The 19281-nt window shown below is 38.1% G+C and overlaps 1 protein-coding gene across 3 annotated transcripts in view; it reads right to left on the reverse strand.

Annotated features, from left to right (window-relative positions):
• LOC144652482 (condensin-2 complex subunit D3-L-like) overlaps positions 1-19281 on the reverse strand; it is a 43746-nt gene that overhangs the window by 4868 nt on the left and 19597 nt on the right. For all 3 annotated transcript variants that reach the window (XR_013570548.1, XR_013570547.1, XM_078512495.1), the window contains exons 17-38: positions 17750-17797; positions 17080-17195; positions 16403-16516; positions 15179-15253; positions 14785-14887; positions 13563-13662; positions 12678-12767; positions 12086-12162; positions 11943-11969; positions 11486-11620; positions 9691-9766; positions 8965-9024; positions 8289-8418; positions 7855-7963; positions 6797-6881; positions 6296-6400; positions 5597-5666; positions 5127-5211; positions 3211-3300; positions 2666-2773; positions 957-1016; positions 291-500 (exon numbers count right to left, since the gene is read on the reverse strand). Coding sequence is in view for 1 of the 3 variants with exons in the window: in XM_078512495.1 (XP_078368621.1) it covers positions 291-500; positions 957-1016; positions 2666-2773; positions 3211-3300; positions 5127-5211; positions 5597-5666; positions 6296-6400; positions 6797-6881; positions 7855-7963; positions 8289-8418; positions 8965-9024; positions 9691-9766; positions 11486-11620; positions 11943-11969; positions 12086-12162; positions 12678-12767; positions 13563-13662; positions 14785-14887; positions 15179-15253; positions 16403-16516; positions 17080-17195; positions 17750-17797 (2073 nt within the window). In the remaining 2 variants the exon portion in view is untranslated. The remainder of the gene's footprint in view (positions 1-290; positions 501-956; positions 1017-2665; positions 2774-3210; positions 3301-5126; positions 5212-5596; positions 5667-6295; positions 6401-6796; positions 6882-7854; positions 7964-8288; positions 8419-8964; positions 9025-9690; positions 9767-11485; positions 11621-11942; positions 11970-12085; positions 12163-12677; positions 12768-13562; positions 13663-14784; positions 14888-15178; positions 15254-16402; positions 16517-17079; positions 17196-17749; positions 17798-19281) is intronic.

A 19281-nucleotide genomic window follows, 5' to 3' on the forward strand; every position in this document is an offset into this window, starting at 1 on the left:
AAAAATTGAACGCTAATGTTTTATTCATCAACCAAAATACGCCAAGGCACTAAGTAGTGAAACCCAAAAATCCCCTATTTAAATCAAGTCACCCAAAAAACGCCAAATCCAACCCAAAAAACCTGGAATCGAAAATTTCAAACCCAAAAAAAATCCTTCAATCATCCCCGTCATTTACAAGCCGGGGAGTACCCCCCTGGGGGCTTTGCCCCTCGCTAATATCAGCCAATAGCAACCTCGAGCTTGCCGTCTTATTGTTAAGTATCCCATGAGAATAACAATGTCCAAACCTGTGGAGAATTGTTTGGAGTGTTCTGCTTCCTCCTTTGTTCCTCAAGTTCTTTTTGCTGTTCTTCAAACCTTTTGAGATCAAACTCAATTTCATTGGCTAGCTGCCTGTCTGCCGACAACACGTCCTGAACTTCTGTTCTGTAGTCTTTCATCACTTCTTTTAAGCAGGACATCAGGTCTTTGAGCAGTGGAGAATGCTGCTTTTCAAGCTGTCATGAATCAAAGGAACCAAGTGTTCATCAAGAATGAAAAAGAGCTCATTTATTTGTTTGTTCATTCATTTTGGAAAGTTAATAAAATGTTTTATAAAACACCCTGTAAGATTGCGCTGTCACTAAGAACCATACTTAAGCAACTCTAAAGAAACAATAATTAATAAAAATAACCATGTGATTTTTTTTTTCCTAGAAGTGTTTTCTAAAACAAATTATAGACTTTTTATCAGTTGCATTTCTAGGGACTTACAGAAACACTAGTGAAAGATTGGGAGAGTTCAAAAAGCTATGAAAACACTTTTCTACAGCATGTGTACCCACAGCATTTCTCATTCTCCTAAACTTCCACTCATGTCTCTACAACTTGACACCCTGTAGAAACATGAAAAAAATATTTCTTAAAAGGAGAAATTCAAGAGGAAGATGCCACTCCCTGCCCCATCAACTCACCATGTGTTTTAACTCGATGATAATTGGTATGATGTTCTCAATCATGTTCTTTTTTAGAACCTGTAAAACAAACCAAGGACAAGCATAATAATTAACCTTGAAGTTCTCAATACTTGGATCGCTTTTAGTAGGTGGACAGCTAGCTATAGACACAGTCATGGTCCCCAGGGATGTCACTAAGGGCTGGCTGCCGGCTATTTTTACTGGCTGAACAAGAACTTAAATCTGGCTGAAATTTCACATGAAAACAAAGACTTGGGTAAACTCTTAAAGCTGCCAAGACCAGAAAAGCCAGCTGGGCTTGTTGATGAGCCGGCTTCTCCTTGTGGACACATTTTCAGGTCCCAAAAAAGTCTGCTTAAGATAGGTTCCCCAACACTTAACAAAATCCTACTTTCTGACAACCTTACATTATTTAGAGAGGGTGCTATTAAGAGCAAATGGCAAATAGTCAACAATATATAGATGAGTTGACTATTTGTTGTCGTTGCTCATGTAAATAAGTGTAACATTCCTTTTCATACAAAGATTGATCATGTGTTAAACAGTCCAACAAAATGGAAAAGAAATTTCACTTAAATGCTGAGTTTGCTTGATAGTAAGCAATAAAAAGAAGCAAATTACAATATGGAACTGCTAATCGAATGCTCAGACAATACCTAGAATGAATGTGATAAATGATCATCGCAGTGAATTTCCAATTTTAAGCAATTGGAATAAAGAAGCCTGAAAAAATTCAGGGCTTCAACGGGATTTGAACCCGTGACCTCCGCGATACCGGTGCGATGCTCTACCAACTGAGCTATTGAAGCCACACATTGGGAGCGAGGTCAATTGTGAGTTCATATTTTACCCGTGAGAGGAGTGAAATGATGTAATGTATATGAATATCATATACATTACATCAATACCTAGAATGTTTGAGCAAAAGGAAACAGCTTCTTTCTTGTGACAATAGTTATTTTACAACCCTGAGTTGTTGGTCCAACCAAGAATCATACCAAGACCTTCTGCTCAACAGACACACACCAGGTCGGTAAACGCATATGCTTAAGAAGGAATCCACTAGGAAGTCGAGTAATATTTATTAAAGTTGGACAAAAATCAAGTACCAGAAAAATTTAAATCCTATTGTGTTATTTCCTACCCTTAATAAAAGGTAAAGATGTAAGTAATTATCCGTGATAACACCAACAAAAATTTCTTTTCAGAGTCTGAGAAAATGAATTTCAAAGTTCACAAGGTATAGGAAAAATCTCAAGTGTAGCCATTTTGTAAATTCGTCTTAAGCGATTCAGTGGAATTCAGCGGAACTTCGAAATTTGTTTTCGATATTTGGTGTTGTTAGAAAAGATTTCTTTTGATAAGATATTTGAAGCAGTAGCAAAAAAGTTTGCAATAAGGTGGAAATATTTCTGGTACAACAATTTCTTATCAGAGTCTGAAAAAATGATATTCAAAGTTCACAAGCTATTGGCAAAAGCTCACATCCTTTAAGCGATTCATGGGAATTCAGTGGAACTTCGAAATTTGTTTTCCATGTTTGGTGTTGTTAGAAAAGATCTCTTTTGCAGATAAGATATTTGAAGCAGTAACACAAAAGCTTGCAATCAGGTGTAAATAGTTTTGGTACATAATTTTGTCCAATAACTACTCGAAGTCCTGGCAGATTTCCTCTTAAAATTTTTGTGTTAAAGCCTTGTGATCACCTGAGTAAGGAACTTGTTTCTGGCTTGTACAATAGCAGCTCCTGCCATGTCTCCCTCGTCAGCAAGATCCTCAGCTGCCTTAGCTCTCATTGAAGAAAGTTTGATATTCTGGAATAAAAACACAGGGTTTGGGTTTAGGTGTGAAACGTGAAATAATATGGCATAGTGAAATTCAAATTTCCTAATCCCTCGATTTCTTAAAACTCCTGATGACAATTGAACCAAAAGTTGCTTTCCTTGGATTTCCATCACTTTTTCATAATGCAATATTTACCCCCAGAAGTGTTGTATTCAGTACAACACTACGAAGGTAAGAGAGCACTCACTTTGAGGTACTTTGAGACAGAAAGAGATCATAGGTAAACATACTAAGAAAAGGTTGGTTTCTATTAATTAGCACTAAATGGTCCCAGAAATCAAAAGAGCTGGTCAACTCCACAGTCTGTGACAAAATTTGAAAATTATGAAACTAAGTGACAAACAAAAAAAATTACTTCCTTGTCTCATATTGCAAAAGGAGTTAATAAGCTAGCGACAGGTGTTACCTTGCTACTCAAAATAAGTAAAGCATCTTTGAGGACAGAAGCTGAGTCTTGATCCAGGATGATATCACCATCAGTGAAGCCACCAAGTACCTACACCAGAAGAAAAATAAAGCAAGTCAACTTAGATAAGTTTCAAAATCTCTCATGAACAATTGTCAAATTTTGTTTTGCAAATCCAGGGCTCAATGACAGAGGCATCCAGTCACCCAAGACAACTAGATTTTCCTGGCAGGCGAGTAAACTAAGACAGGGGGTCCCAAAGGGGTTTAGGGCTCCAGGCCCCAAAGAAAAAAACGGAAAAAAATTTAGGACTTCCAGGCTCTTAGTTTACTTATTTTTATTTTTAAATCATCATTTAGTTACCTTATTACATGAAATTTTCGCAACACGTTAATTTCGCGAATTTCGCAATTCCAAAAAAATCGCGAAATTAAAGTGACGCGAACAATAAGTGTCGTGAACATGACGTGAACATTAAGTGACTCACATTATGTTAATAATTACAAAAAGAAAGATAAGTGCCATTGCAGGAAGGAATTTTCAATGTAAATGGATGTTGTCGTCAATTGACTCAAGAACAAAAACTCATGCACATACAAGCATAACCTACTTGTAGACATTAACTGCTCTGTTGTAGCTATTGCCGAGATTTATTCCCACCCTTGCTTTTATTTTTTGTTAATTTCGACGTTATTTTTCCTTTAATGAAGTCGTTTTTAGTGCAGAATGCACTATTGTGATGGTTTGGTGGGGCTGTCGTCCGCTAAACCCCTAAAGCGCTACAGTGTAAACTTTTAATCACCAATTAATTAATTAATATCAATTAATTAATTATTCGTTGTGGAGGGGGTGGGGGTGGGGAGCACCTGACCGTACCCCTAAGTAAAACCTGGAGCACATCTACGTTACTTTTATTTGAAGATCTCAAACGTATATATTTGTTTCAGAAAACCCTTTGCTCTCCTTGTGGTACTAATCAACGTAATTTACACCAAACGCATGCGCAGATTAGTCTACGTTGTTTTCTGGAACTATCATGAACATCGCTTGTATTGCGTGTTTGCGGTAGGCTTCCTGCAGACTTCTTGGCGCCAAGTAAAAACCGCAAATCAATTAAATTAGATTTTGAGACTTTCACAGCGCTTTCGTAATTAGGTATGCAAAAACTTGCACCGGGATTTTCGGCGTGAACACCTGATAACCAGGAAACAAATATCCTAGCTGTACTGCGTTTTAAAAAACCTGTCGAAAAATATGTTTTTTGATTAGATTTGTTTCTTTAGTTTTTGAGAATCGTCTTTCGTGCAGTCTAAACCGTAACTTAATTAAATTAAACAAATGTCATCGATGCCGCCGTAAAACAAACAAAAAACAAAAGTTTCATGTTATCGCATTTTCAAGGAAGACAAAAGTATTTTGTTACAAACGAACAAGTGTCGTGTTACGTTTGCAAAGATTAGCGTAAGGAACACCTGAGAAAGAATACAAGTAGCCTGTGAACAGTTTTTCCGAAAGTAAAATAAAGCAAATAAACACGACCATATATAAAACATCATACTTTCAATTGTTCCATATTGCATTCTGCACTTACCAAATCATCGAGATTTTTATTTAATTCAAGGGCATGTAAAATAATATTGCCAAGGAAATGTAAATTGTATCTTACTCGAAAACGCGAAATTAAAGTGATTCAAAATACAAAATCGCGAAATTTAAGTGTCGCGTAATATGCGCACTTTAAAATCACGAAATTAACGTGTCGCGAAAATTTCATGTAATAAGGTAGCAGATAGCTTGCCTCAGCCCCCTGCCCATAGGGCAAGTGAGCCTGAAAAGTTAGGCTGTTCAGCCTGATTCTAGGAGACAAGAATTTCACCAAGTATTAACTAAACTGTATAACAGAAAATCATTCAAACCTCTTGACAAAGTTTTCCAGTCAGATGAAACCGGTCTTCGTCACTCATGTGGGTCAACATGAACTGATAAATTGTGAACCGCTTGCTGCAAAAGTGAAACAAAGTTGATTTTCCCAGTTAGTGTCAAAAATATACCACCAGGATTTTGCTCTACGAAAGCAATTATTTTAGGAAGTAAAGTCAAGCCATTTTCTGACATAATTGCGTGAGGTAAGCAGTCTACATGTGTGGTACGTAAAGTAAATTATGCATGAAAACATTTGGTTTGTTGAAACACTAATAGAAGATAACAAGGATGTTTGTCAACCTTTTAAATTCCAAAAGTTGTCAACATTTTATTAATCTTAGCAATGACTAAATTCCATTTATTATCAAGAAGCATTTTTTGAGGTCCACCAACTAAATAAAAAATCAATAATAAATCATAAAGATCCAAATTAATTTTACTTTTACAGATTAAGATGGTTTACCCAGAATTATGGTCTCCTTTCAGAGAAAACAGTTTCCTCTCTCTGTCTGTCTGTGGAAACTTGTTGTATACTAGACATAAAGAAAAAAGAAAAACAATATAATTAAAAACAGCATTAACTGAGTGACTGACCGACTAACTGACTGACTGACTGACTGACTGACTGACTGACTGACTGACTGACTGACTGACTGACTGACCAACTGACTGACTGACTGACTTAGTGACTCACTGACTGACTGAAACGACCAACCGACTTGTTGACTTACTGACTGACTGACTGACTGACTGACTAACTGACTGACTGACTGACTGGCTGGTTGGCTGACTTACTAATTGATTGACTAACTGACTGACTTACTGGTTGGCTGTCTGACTGATTGATTACTTGATTGATTGATTGATTGATTGATTGATTGATTGATTGATTGATTGATTCATTCATTCATTCATTCATTTCCTGGCTGAATCAACATACCGGTAACTTATTAAACTGACTGACCAAATGAACAACTGAAACACGGGAAGAGGAAAGAACTGGTTTGACACCAACTGACTGAATAACCACAACAGTTGTAAAAACAATTCAAGGTGCATGTATATCTTCACATACAAAGACTTTTCCCTTACATTTCCAGGCTCTGTGTGAACCCAGCTGATATACACATGATGGCAATTAATAATTATTTTGCAGCTTTACCTTTGTGATGTTCAAAGCAGTTAAAGTGAAAAACACACTCTACAAAATGCTGGTATAGCATGCCTGGGTGTCTGGTCAACAGAAGATGTACCAGGCAAAAATCAGCTTAAAAGGAAAAAAATAACAAAAAAATGATCAGTAATAAGCAGCCTAATAAATAAAGTGAACAAAAGAACTATAACAACATCATTCTCGTCCCCAGAGCCGGTTGTCTCTCTTAGCCGACGAAAACTGTACAAGAGAAACAATTGCAGGCTCTGGGAACACATGATTTGATTGGCTAGATTTTAACAAAGGCAGTTTCAAATCAAGCCAATCAAATCAACCGTTTTAAACTCCCATATAAACAAAGGGATTTTAAAACAATTGATTGGCTTCTCTTTTTGTTCGAATTCAGCCAAACAAATCATGTGTCCCCAGAGCCACTTGTTTCTCGTGCAAAGGCCTCGCAGGCTAAGAGAGACAAACAACTCTGTAAAAACATTAAAAAGGGCAACAAACCAAATTTCCTTATCTCCTGGTCTTCATCAACAAGTGTGGTAATAAAACGGTAAAACAGAGAGCCTTTCCATTTAACAAAGTCTTCCTACAATAAAATGATATTTGTTGATTGCATAATTATCTTCACAAAAACAAGCATTAAACACACTCCGCTATGTGTCAAAAGTATAACAGCACACATAACAAAGCTGAAAGGCATTACCGGCAGTGACCATTTGCTACTGTTTGATCAATGTTCATGTGGCAGTCTAGGAAAAAAGTACCAGTTGATGACATGCCTCCGAGAGGCTGAGCCCGCTGTGTTTGTCACTGTAGTTTCCAAACAGCACAATGTGTTTGCTCACGTGATTACTTTCAGAGTACTCACGAGGGCTCACCCTAGTTTTTGATTGGATGAAATCAGTCGGAAACTCTTTCAGTGCTTAAACAAAGATTTGCCAAAACTGACATTATTGTTCCCACAACTAAGAGCCTGTTTGTATGGAGGAGAGTTGTCCCTGGTAGAAGGGTTACCCTCCATACCGAGCCACCCCGGGCGAGAGAGCTTTTCATACGTTTCTTTATAAATAGCTGCGAAGTGTTTATATGAGAAATTGCAAAGTTGGCTCGGGGGGCAGGGTAACCCTGGGTTGAAGGTAGGGTGACCCTGGGGAGCGAGCCAACTTTTTTCCATATAAACAGTTTGGTTATTTTCGCCTCGCCTACCAGGGACAAGTTGACACATACAGAGCATGGGCAAACGCTGCAGTCGACCAAAACAAAATTGCAGATACATTGAAATCGAAGTCGGCGGTAAATTTGTCCAAAAAATGGTCGTGGTCGATGTTTCAGCGTTCCTTATTTAAAAAAGGCAGACATAATAGATGTTTCAAAACAACTTTCGCCAGTCTTTTGAACCGAGAGGGCCAAGTTTTGGCTCGGTCAACAGGAACAACTTTTTCATATAAACGCTTGGCAAAAGATAGCTCGGGGGAGAGGGTAGCCCTACTACCAGGGACAACTCTCCTCCATATAAACAGGCCCTGAGTGATTAAATGGTTTATTTTGCCACGGTGTACCTGAAGCAGATGAGTCAAAAGAGTCAGTGTCTGTCTCCTCACAAGAGATGCACTGTCCTTCAGGCAGGCAGCAATGTTTGGAACATACCGATCAACAAGGCTGGTGTATCTGAAAAAAGAGAGGTTACACTAGTAAGAAAAATAAGCTAAAAAGTATGAATACTAATAAATATTTTATTGCTTACACAAACTTACTTTTGAAAGAGTTATGACAAACCCCCAAAGCAATCCTGTGAATGCAACAATGTTTCCAAAAGTAGTAACTTTTTATTAAACAAAGGCAAATAACAGCATAAACAAGCTTTGTCAAACAGGTTTGATGTTTCTTTGAGATGATCGAGCCTTATTCCAAAGGCAGCATATTACTTTACAGTACACTGTTGACATAAAATGAATTGTCTTCAACAGGCTTAATCCTTACCTTACATACTTACCTCACACACAAGTCGCACATGACCACGGTCACATTATTCCTGATGGCGGGGTCATCTGAGGTTTCTAACTCCCTTGCAAGAGCAGCAATGCACTGTTTGGCCAGGTCTTCATTCTGAAGGCACAGTTTCCCTGACAATAATAATAAATTATAAAAACATATATTTTTCAATGGACCATTTCTGTGTGAGCTCCTAAATTGGAAACAATGGAGGCTTAATATTAAAACATAAGTGGTCTGCATTAAAAAATATTGAAAGTACCCAACAGCACTAAAAAATGAAAGTGAAAGAGCCCTATAAAATGCATAGCAGCTATCTTTTGACATCCATCTTTCAACATCGTCTTTCTGCCTGCTGTTTGAAATGAGCCAATCAAAACCAATGCATATTGGTGTTGGTTTCATGCAAATGATCCCACAAGTTCAGAAGATTATGATAGTGGGCTGTGATTTATATTGTTTTTTTTTTTTTAAATTTAGAATGTCAAAAGATGGATGACGAAAGATAGCTGCTATGCATATAACACTAAAGGGGGGTGCAAAATTGTTTAAATAAAGTAGGAAGGTACGTGCTATGAATATAACAATTTATTTTTGATTCTTTGAACACATGTAGGCCCAGCTCTAAAACTTATTTTTTGCCTACTTTATTTATCTATTTAGAGGATTTAACTTACCAAGAGTAACAAATGCATGAGCTTTTACAGGTGGTGACAGATTTAGCCTCTGAAGAGGATCTGGTTAAATGAATAGAAAAAGAAAAAAGAAACAAAGGTCATTGAAAGAAGTACTTGCATGTATCTCTTGAATTTTAAATTATAATGAATACTAACAGTTGAAAAAATTAATCACACACAAATTCCCCCCCCCCCCCCCAACCGAAAAATGTGCTTCGCAAATTAGTGGATTTATGCCTAGAAAGCGTCTCATTATACTTAAAGCAGAGATCCTCCAACCCACCCTCCCCTCCCCCCCCCCCAAAAAAAAAAAAACTGCTTTACAATTTGTTGGATTTATGCCGAAAAAGATGTCTTGTTTTATTTAAAGCTGGTAATGATTCATGATGACTTATTTCCTTGGGCCAGACGATTGTTCTAGAGTTTAGGTTTGGCTTGACAGAAATGGTCTGTCTTTAAGGGTGTGTGATAAGTTTGCTTGTGTGATATCTAGCATAAGGTAAGTTTACAGCGTGAGATACAGTCAGATGCCATGATCAATTTCTTTAAAGTAATTTTAAAAAGGTGGCCTCATTGTTGACTCTGTAAGTAACTGCTGTTGTTAGATGAAAACCCTTTACGCAACAAATTGAGTTAATAAACTCCCAGTAGATAAAATATGGTTAACAATACATCCGGCCTAGCCCTGAGTAAAATATTTTAGATAAAAAAAGTAGTAAAACCAACCTTGTTTGTTGTTGTGTGATATCAGCATGGATTCAACGAACATAAACAGTCGCTCTGTGGTCTTAGTTGGAGCAAGCTGTGAAAAATGATCCAGTTAAGTTATTTTACATCAACATTCATCTCTTTTGATAATTATGCTAGTGGCTTATTCAATAGCTAATTTTAATTTTAATGCTCCTTCCAAACATCATTGATATTAAATCAGCAGTGTTATATTAACCCTTTAACCGGCAGATTTCTGTGACTTTCTAAACCTTTTTTCTGGGCTTAGACATTCTGTAGAACTTCGTGATTGCATATAAGAAGTTCAAGTAAAAATGTGTGCTGTTTCGAAACACCGAGGGCTCAAATTTTTATTGTGACGTCAGTAGTCGGCAGTTGCTTCTTTCGTAGGCGAGCTGTTGGGCTTGGATTTGGCTCGTTTTGTGTTTATAAGTGATTTTTCGAGTCATTTTTCACTGCAGAAGCCCCCAGGCTGGCATCATTAAGCTAGAATGGTGGGTAGAGGCCAGCATCTGAAAGAAACCAGAGGTGAGAGATGATTTTGTCTTGATTGGAACGCCAGAAATATTCGAATCGAAAGATGGCGGTTCATGGGTAAAGTTGTCTCTCTGGCCGTTCTGTGGGTGGATTCCAAGACCTGCCAAGGCATTTTGGACGAGTTCTGACTTCCAAAGAATGCACTGATCGGTGCAACATTTTGCCGGCAGGATTGGGTGGCTCAACACTTATAAAAAATATATGGAATAAAGGTAGGAAGCCTTTCATGCCGCCGCCATGACTGTTTTCCCAAGCATCCTTTCGGTCACCAACGAGGAAATTACAGGTTTGCAAGCATAGCTCTAATCGAATAGTAATTGCTGAGTCTGCTGAATGATTGATGGGAAATTTCCTTGGTGAACGGAAGGGAATAGGGTTGAAGTTTGCTGCAAATGTATATTTTTGAAGTCAGAATTATTTTTTCATTAAAAAAATGGAGGCAAAGATGTGTGTTTTTTTGTTGTTGTCCTGTTACGTAGAAAACGGGCATTTTCAGATTTGCTGCTGAACAAACAACCATATGCAACATAAATCAAGAGTTGTAGTCAGTTAGTTGGCTTTTAAAGCTATGAAAATTATCACTTTGCCATAAAAAGCAGTCATTACTATCATGTGCCCAGATATGTAAAAGCTAGAGTTTTTTCAATCACTGCTGGTGATTTTCGTACACATATGTACAATTGCCGGTTAAAGGGTTAATACCATTATTTCAATTTTCAAGATTCAATAATAAAAATTCCCTGACTTTTTCCTAAACCTACAAACATTTTATTTTCCCTGACAATTTCCTGACCTCATGCAACCCTGTCAACTTACATCAGAAGATCCCTTTTTAGAAAATTATTCGGTCACAGGGTTTGTACACTTTTTCAGGCCAAAAATTCAAGGAATTTTCAAGGACTTTCCACGACCCTTCTTGGAAATTTCAAGGACTTTTTTTCATGGAATTTACCCCAAATCATTGATTTGCAGTCTGATGTGCTTGCTAAAGAACTAAAAAAATTGCTTATTTTGGCAGTCTTCACATTGCCTTGAAACCTTGTGACGTTCAATAAAAAATATCAAGGACTTTCAAGGACCGAAAACCAATTTCAAGAATCTTCAAGGCCTTGAAATTGAAGGGTTTTCAAGACGCGTACAAACCATGTTTCCATTAGACTGCACCAGCCAGCAGACAAAAGAAAACAGCAATGCTTTCCTCAGAGCAAATAATTTAAACAGAGAGGGGGATAATGCTTGAACAAGTACAACAAACCTGTGCCACCTCCCCCACAGTAAACAAATGTCTTGTAAGAAGTTCCTCATCAATAGAATCTTGTTTTAATGTTACACTAGACAGGAATTCCTCAGACGCCTTCAGCAAGTCAGAACACCAATGATTACTGTTTTCCTGTAAAAAACAATGAGCAAAATAAAACGGACAACTGATTGGTACCTTATTATAAAACAAAATTATGAGACAAACTAATTTTGCAATTTTGAAAGAACAGTATTTTGCGACACTTAATTGTTCCAAATTTGAATGATTTGTTTTACATTTCGTTTATCAAATAAGTCACGTTCTTTTCAACAAAAGCATAATTTCCAACAGTAATAATTTCCAGATCAGGTACACAACATTATTTAAGGCTTGCACAACCTGTTGCATACAGTATTGTACTATGTTGTAAGGAAGCAAACTGTTGTGAGAAATTCAACTCAGATAAACTTACTCCTTCCTCCGGCTGTACTTTACAGAGCTGCAAAAGGAAACAATGTAGAAAAAGTCACCAGAGTAAAAAAAAGGTACTTGCCATTGAGGTTATGTTTTACAGACAAACATAACAACCATTACGAAATATGTAAAATATCAAACCTTGCAGAGGGTTGATACAATAGCCGCAATGACTTCTGGAGGACAATCAAACGTGATTAACTTCCGCTGCAGGTCAGCTGGGAAGAAAGAGAAAAAATAAAGTAACCATTACTCTTATCTTCCTTAAACTGTTGAAAATTTAAATGGATAATCATGAAATAAATTATGTAGAGTAGAATCATTATGGCTAGACATTCTAGTAGAATGGAGCACCCAGCTCCACCAGTGAGCTGTGATCTAAATAGTGTGATCTTCTAAGTAAGATCTTCTAAGCAAATGTAACACTGCACTTTGAACAGTATTTACTTTCTTTACTGGTGGCCTATTGGTAAGTGCGCCAGGTCTCTGGATCAAGCAGACCAGGTTTGTGTCCTTGCCGGGGCACTGCACTGTTTTCTTGGGCAAGGCAGTTTACTCTTACAGTGCCCCTGTCCATCTAAGTGTATTAATGGATACTTAAAACCCTGTGACGGACAAGCATCCCATCCAGGGAGGCAGTAAAAATAATCCTAGCCACTTAATGCTACAGAAATGCTCTGACTTGACGTGCCACTTGACTTGACAGCAGGCGTTACCTTTTAAAATCTCTTACCTTTAAGGGTGCCAATAACTGCCGAGGGAAGAAGAGGAGCAGTGCTTCCTAACACAGCAAGGATGCGGCAGAGTGTCTCACAGTCATAATCTGACAAATACAACGTGGAACGACAAGATTGAAGTGCAACAACAGCATGCAAAAAATGGATCAATTTAGGTTTCTGGGAAACTGCTCACCTACCCCTCCCCAAACCTAACATTAACCCTTACTTATCGCTTTGGGCAAAATGTTAGGTTTGGGGAGGGGTAGGTGAGCAGTTTCCCAGAAACCTAAATTGATCCCAAAAAATTTGGTGTCTGTTAGCCTTGGGCTAGTGGATTTTGCAGACAGGCTAGTGGACTTAATCCTTCACTTGTCCAACAGGCAAGTAAATCATCAAATTAAGCATTACACTTAGGAGAATTTTGGGGGGCTAGTAAAAATGACTTTCAGACAGGTACATTCTGAAAAATTCAATCTCTTTGCACCCTGACCAAAAAAAAATGGTCTAATGAAGACAATGACATAGGACTACAGAGGCCCCATACGGGATATTTGGGGAGAAAATTATAGGGATATGGGATATTTCAGGGAAAAATTATAGGGATACGGGATATTAAGAAAAGAGATTGTGAGATATTGAACTAATGGGAATTAATGGGATACGGGATATTTAGGCCAAAAATTAATGGGATACAGGATACTCGGACCCCCCCCCCCCCTAATGGGGCCTCACTACAGTACTCAAGTAACATCAAGAGACAAGTGCAGTCACTTTCACTATGAAAATTACCAAGAAAGAGGAAAACTAGTAAATGCCAAACAACTGACAAGATTTTTAACCCATCACAGGGCCACTACCAGCAAGTTCCAAGATATTTAAACTGTCTTTTTTAGGTGTACCTTTAATGCCTTGTGAATACTCATTCCAGCTATTCACAACAAAGGAATGGTCCAGTTTGTTTGATGACGATCCAATTTCTGCTAGGCACAGCCAAGCTGCCTAAAAATAAGTGCAGCAGAAAATGTTCACTTCAACTCAGGAAATAAAAAAAAATATAGTGTCATGAAGAACTACCCTGGGAAAGTTTCCTGTTAGTTATTTTCTGAATGAAATAGAGATTATTTTCATGTTTCCTATAGAGTGACACATGACCTTGTGCTTCTTGTCTTATTGGGTCAGGTAGCAACTCTTTTATGGTCTCACATGAATGAAGTTGTGCATTTTATAATTTGTTGGGGGAGGGGGTTAATATTTTTTCACTTAAGGACATTCGCGCTAATTGTTTATGTGCATCCCTACTGCGCACATAATTCATGTCCCAACACCATGGCACGCCATACATTGAGCGCGTGCGCTGAGTAAAATTTCTAAGAACATATAGGGCGAGTTGCCGTTCAGCTAGCTTCGCTTGCAATTTGCTCTCTTAAATGGTCGGTGACCCCTACTTTTTTCTTAACAGATCACTTTTGTTTATTAATATCTACGTTTTGCGAGAAAGTGAAAAAAATCTATCGAGTGGAAGTGTGATTTTTTTGTCACACTGACGGTTTGCATTCCACTTTTTGAGCTTTCCTTTTTGCAGTACGACAGTTTCAAATGTATTTTTGCAGGGTTAAGTTTTACAAAAAAGATGGCAAAACTAGGAATTATTTACGCAACAGATGCACTTCTACAAAATGTGACTAAGATCGTTAGCCTCCGTTTACTCATCTTTGATATTTTTAATTATAAACCCTGTAAATCATGCTGAATTACGTGCGCCAATTTCTCAAAATCAGGGTAGTTTTCCGCACTTTTTTTCTCTGAAACGAAGTCGGTGAGCCCAACTTTTTTTGCATTTCTGACGCAAGTAACTCATTATCTGACCGCAGCAAAAAAATTAAAGAAATCTATCGAGTAGAAAATTTTGGCGCGAACGTCCTTAGGAGTGAGTGAAAACTGATCTGGGCAAGTACAATCTGAAGGTCACTCGTGCTCCGAAATTTTAGTTTCCAACCCTGAATAGAATTACAAGCTTACAAGAGCTGCTCTGCAACTGTTTTTATTGCTACATAGAAACTGGAAAAATTTCTTCAGTTTTTGTGAGAGGTAAGAGAGAAAGTCCATGGACGAAATCCATACCTTGCTGTGTTCAGTGTCAATGTGAGACATAAGTGACTTGATTAAGTTGCCTGTCAGTCTGTTCTGTTTGGACCAATGCCGAAATGCATAGTGAAGATAACGTCTGGAACAAAAATACACCACATACAGTAACTTGCCAAGTTAGGCTAAAATTAAAATTCAAGTATATTACCTATGCACCTCAGACTACATTAGATGTAATTTTGAAATTATTAGTTAGTTTATTTAGGTAGATAGATTTTTTCATTTTCTTTATTTTTGTACTGTACATGTATGCTAAAACAGGATTTTTAAAGGATTTTTATATCTTATGCCCCTTCCCCCTTCTCTGAGCTGATCCCCTCAGAACTCATTGCCTTGAGTCAAAATAATAAACTGTTAATGTATTCCCAACCTGACTTCCTGTCCTGAAGGGCTGGCAACTCTGTCAAGCAGATTCCAGGCAAGGATGTGATGCTGACCAGTTGATCTACAATAACAAGACTAATGAATTTTTGTATTCTACACCAGAACTTAATTTTGTTGGATGTCTCAAGTACCTTTCCATATGACAATTAGCAAAGTCTAGCTCACACAACAAGGTCAAGTTTATCAAGCTTTAGGAAAACACAAATCCTTAGGGTGGTTCAAATCCTTTTAAGTTTTCTGTATCCATGTCACATGTACATGCTTCTCCTCTCAAATCCAGCCCCACCCACCCACCCACCCACCCCTCACCTAATCTTGTTCCCAGATCTCGCGGGTAGATGAGCCGGAAGGTGAGATCTGGTCAGATCCAATTTGTACCATGTGATTGCCTGTCAGGAATGTGGCAGGCGAGTCAATTGCGCATGCTCGAGACAATTCCTAGAAAACTGCAATCAAATGAATTACCAATGCTCAACCAAATAAATTATGAATGCTTTACCATTCTTGACTTTTCTGGAATAATATCAAGCAGAGTATTTTACTAAAGAATAAAGCAGAAGGCAATCATGAAAGCTTTACTTCGGGTAAAAATATTTATTTGATTTAAAAAAATTGTTCATTCTGCAGTTACATGCTATGACTAGTATAGATGTGTCTAGATTTTATGCAAATTTGATAAGGTCACGTAATTGAACATAAATATTCGTACGGCAGATTCTCTATTGATAAACATCGTTATTCGTTAGAAATAGCTTTATGATGCTACGAAGAACTAAAAAGAAATCTTCTTGACTTTTGGGGCCGACTGTAAACAACGAAACGTCCCAAAAATGAATATATTTTGATTGCGTGTACGACCTCTTATTTGCATAAAAAAAAACAGACATTGAATTCCCTTGGGGCCGCATCGTACGTTCAAATTTGAGCTGGCTCGTCTACCCACGAGATCTGGAACGAGATTACCTCTCACCCCCTCTGCTAGAAACACAAAAAAGACACCAATTCTGGTAGTTCAAATTTTTTTAACAGTGTTCTAAATTCACATAATATATAATCGGCATGTAATTGGTCAGCCCCCATTCCCTCCAATTTGATCTAACACTTCTTTAGAAGGTTAGACTTCTTTGCACCACCTACTCTTTGCCTAAGGTGGGGAGAGAGTAGAAAAAGGGGTGTCAGTCAATTTCAATATCCAACTGCGCTTACTTACTTTGAATGTGGAACGATGCTGCCAAGAAGCACTTCCTCCAGTATCTGAAAACATTTTTCTTGAGCTGTAGTTTCTCTGTCCATAACAAGCGGCAACACACCATCCAACCACAGGCTGAAATTTAAGAACAGGGGTAAGTACTGTAAGGTAAGGTAAAGGTGTCTGTGTCCGAACCAAGTAGCCCATACAGCTGGAGCTTATCCCAGTTTCTGTAGCATTAAGCGCAGGGCTGTAGCTAAGAAAACACTAAGCCGGCTCATCAACAAGCCCAGCTGGCTTTTTTGGCCTTGGCAGCTATAAAAGTTTACCTAAGTCTTTGTTTTCATGTGAAATTTCAGCCGGATTTAAGTTTTATTTCAGCCGGTTAAATTAGCTGGCAGCCGGCCCTTGGCGACATCCCTGTAAGCGACTAGCAGTATTGCTACTCCCCCCTGGTTGGGATGCTAGTCGATCGCAGGGTTACCCCCAGCAGTAAATTCGCCGGTACCCATTTATACACCTGAGTGGAGAGAGGCACTGTGAGAAGTGTCTTGCCCAAGAACACAACGCAAACCCGGGCCAGTCGACCCGGCGTCGAGCGCGCTAACCATTACTGTAGTAGTAAGTACTGCAGCAGGGATAAGTTTTTGTACACTGTAACAGCAGTATAAAGAGTGACAGGTTATGTGTGACCTCACCTGTGTACCATTGTACAAGCTGGTCTCTCCTGAAGGAGGGATGTTAGTGATACCATAGCTTGTCTCCTGACAGAGAGTGCTGGATCCATACAGCGATCATGCAGGGTTATTACATCCTAAAATTAACAAAGTAATCCTCTGTTTCAATGGGGTGTCTGGCAGATTTGGGAAAAGACATTTTTCAAAAAGTCCCCCCCCCCCTCTTAGTTCGAGGTCTGGATCCGCCACTGGTTGTCTACCATATTAGGGCATGATACAAAGAGTTCTAGACAGGGCCACCCTGGATGCCAGAGGGTTGTATAAAAAAGAAAAAAAACCTTTGGCACACAGGGCTGGAGGAGTGAGGTGTCTTCTATTGCTTGCAAGACTTTTTTTATTTCTGTAGATAAGTTTAAGGCCACCATATTTCAGAACTTAATTATAATAAGCTTGTCTTATATTCTTTTACAGCTTCAGCTCAGGACTTAATTTTCTTAGTACTGTGGGACCCTGCTACCTCAAGCTCCCGAGAAAAATGGAAAATTATTTGAGATAGCGCTCAGGGCTTCAAAAAACCTCGTGGGCATACTAATCCAAAAAATTATGGCTGTCAGTATAGGAATGGCTAAAATTTGTGAATGTAAATTCCACTTGAAAAGGTAAATCTTTGACTATAGTGTACAGTACTTACTGCTTTCTCAAGAGAATCCAGATTGAGGGTGATAACACTCTCCAGTGCCTTGAAACAAAACAACATTTATGTTAACAGGAAAGATGTTAACAGAAACAATTTGACACCAAAAACACTCACGACAATTGTGATGACGCCAACGATACTAAATACAATATACACTTGGGCAAGTTAGAAAATAGAGGATGAAAAGAACAGTGTTGATACAAATATAACTCAATAAAATGTTGGGTTTCTTCAAGTTGTGTTGGGCAATAACTTGATATTAAAATCATCAATGACAATATGACGGAAATGGTGATGATGCCAATGATGATAAATACACTTGAGTCAGTTGAGCAATTAAGTTAGAACGAAAAGTGTTGAATACAATATTTTCTTGATTAAATGCCAGGTCTTGAATAAAGATTGGGTCTCTATACTAGGTCAAGTTGGGAATAAGCCCCTAAAGCACTTAATAAGCTACAGGTATAGAGGGAAATAACTTTATATGTCTGTCAAAATATGGAATAAAAACCATTGCTTTCAATGTTCTCCCTAGGATTTTGGGAAAGCCAGGCGGTATTTGTAGTGTGATTTTCAAAGGTCAAAACCTGATTTGTGGAACTTGTTCCCCCACGTTACTATCACTTTTCTGTCTCTTTTCCAGAGTAAAAAAATAACTAATTTTGCTTTGAGAAGCTTTTAGTTTCTGTTCTGAGCAACCCGAGTCGACTGAGTTCACCATTCTTTACACAAACGCGAGAATTCCGTTTCGGATTCCATGTTACGACACCTTGAAGTGCTGTTGTGTTAATGTGTCAATTTGATTAAAGTTGCTTCTGTTCAAGGAAACGAATGCATCACACTCACAGGTTTGAACATATTGGCTCGATTTATACTAGAGACGGATCATCCGTCTCTAGTATAAATCGAGCCAATTAATTCAAAGGTAAATCACTTTAATGAATGATATTACAGCAAGGCGCCCAAATGTGTGACCACTTTTAATTTATTCACATTCTTTCGTGCAGATTTAATCCAATCAGAAGTCAACTGCAAGCTATCCACGGCTTTGATTGGATTAAATCTGCACGAAAGAATGTGAATAAATTAAAAGTGGTCACACATTTGGGCGCCTCGCTGTAAAGGTGAGAAACACAGTAAAAAAAAATTACTGGTAAGTGATATCGTCTTTGCTTATGGATAGGCAGTTCCAGATCTCTTAGAGAGAAGTAACGTTGTGTTAAATCTTCAATTTTAAGCCAGGTGGCAACTATTTTCCTGTGAATCAAGCTAGGCGGCCCGCCTGGCCTTAAATACCTAGGGAGAACACTGGCTTTATAAAACAACAGTGTTGAAGAAACTGCAGGAATCGAATGAACACCAGAGGGCATTATTTTAATAAGCAGACGAATACAGTAATGCCAATGATGGCAATGGACTAGATGTGCATAGTTAGTAAGAACCAGTGTAGAAAAACCTACAGTAACAAAAGCTACATGTATTTAAACACAATACAGTAAAAACCCGCGTATAAGAACCTAACATTT

Source organism: Oculina patagonica, chromosome 4 (genome assembly GCF_052425735.1).
Source record: "Oculina patagonica isolate OP01 chromosome 4, crgOcupat, whole genome shotgun sequence".
In the NCBI taxonomy this organism is placed as follows: domain Eukaryota; kingdom Metazoa; phylum Cnidaria; class Anthozoa; order Scleractinia; family Oculinidae; genus Oculina; species Oculina patagonica.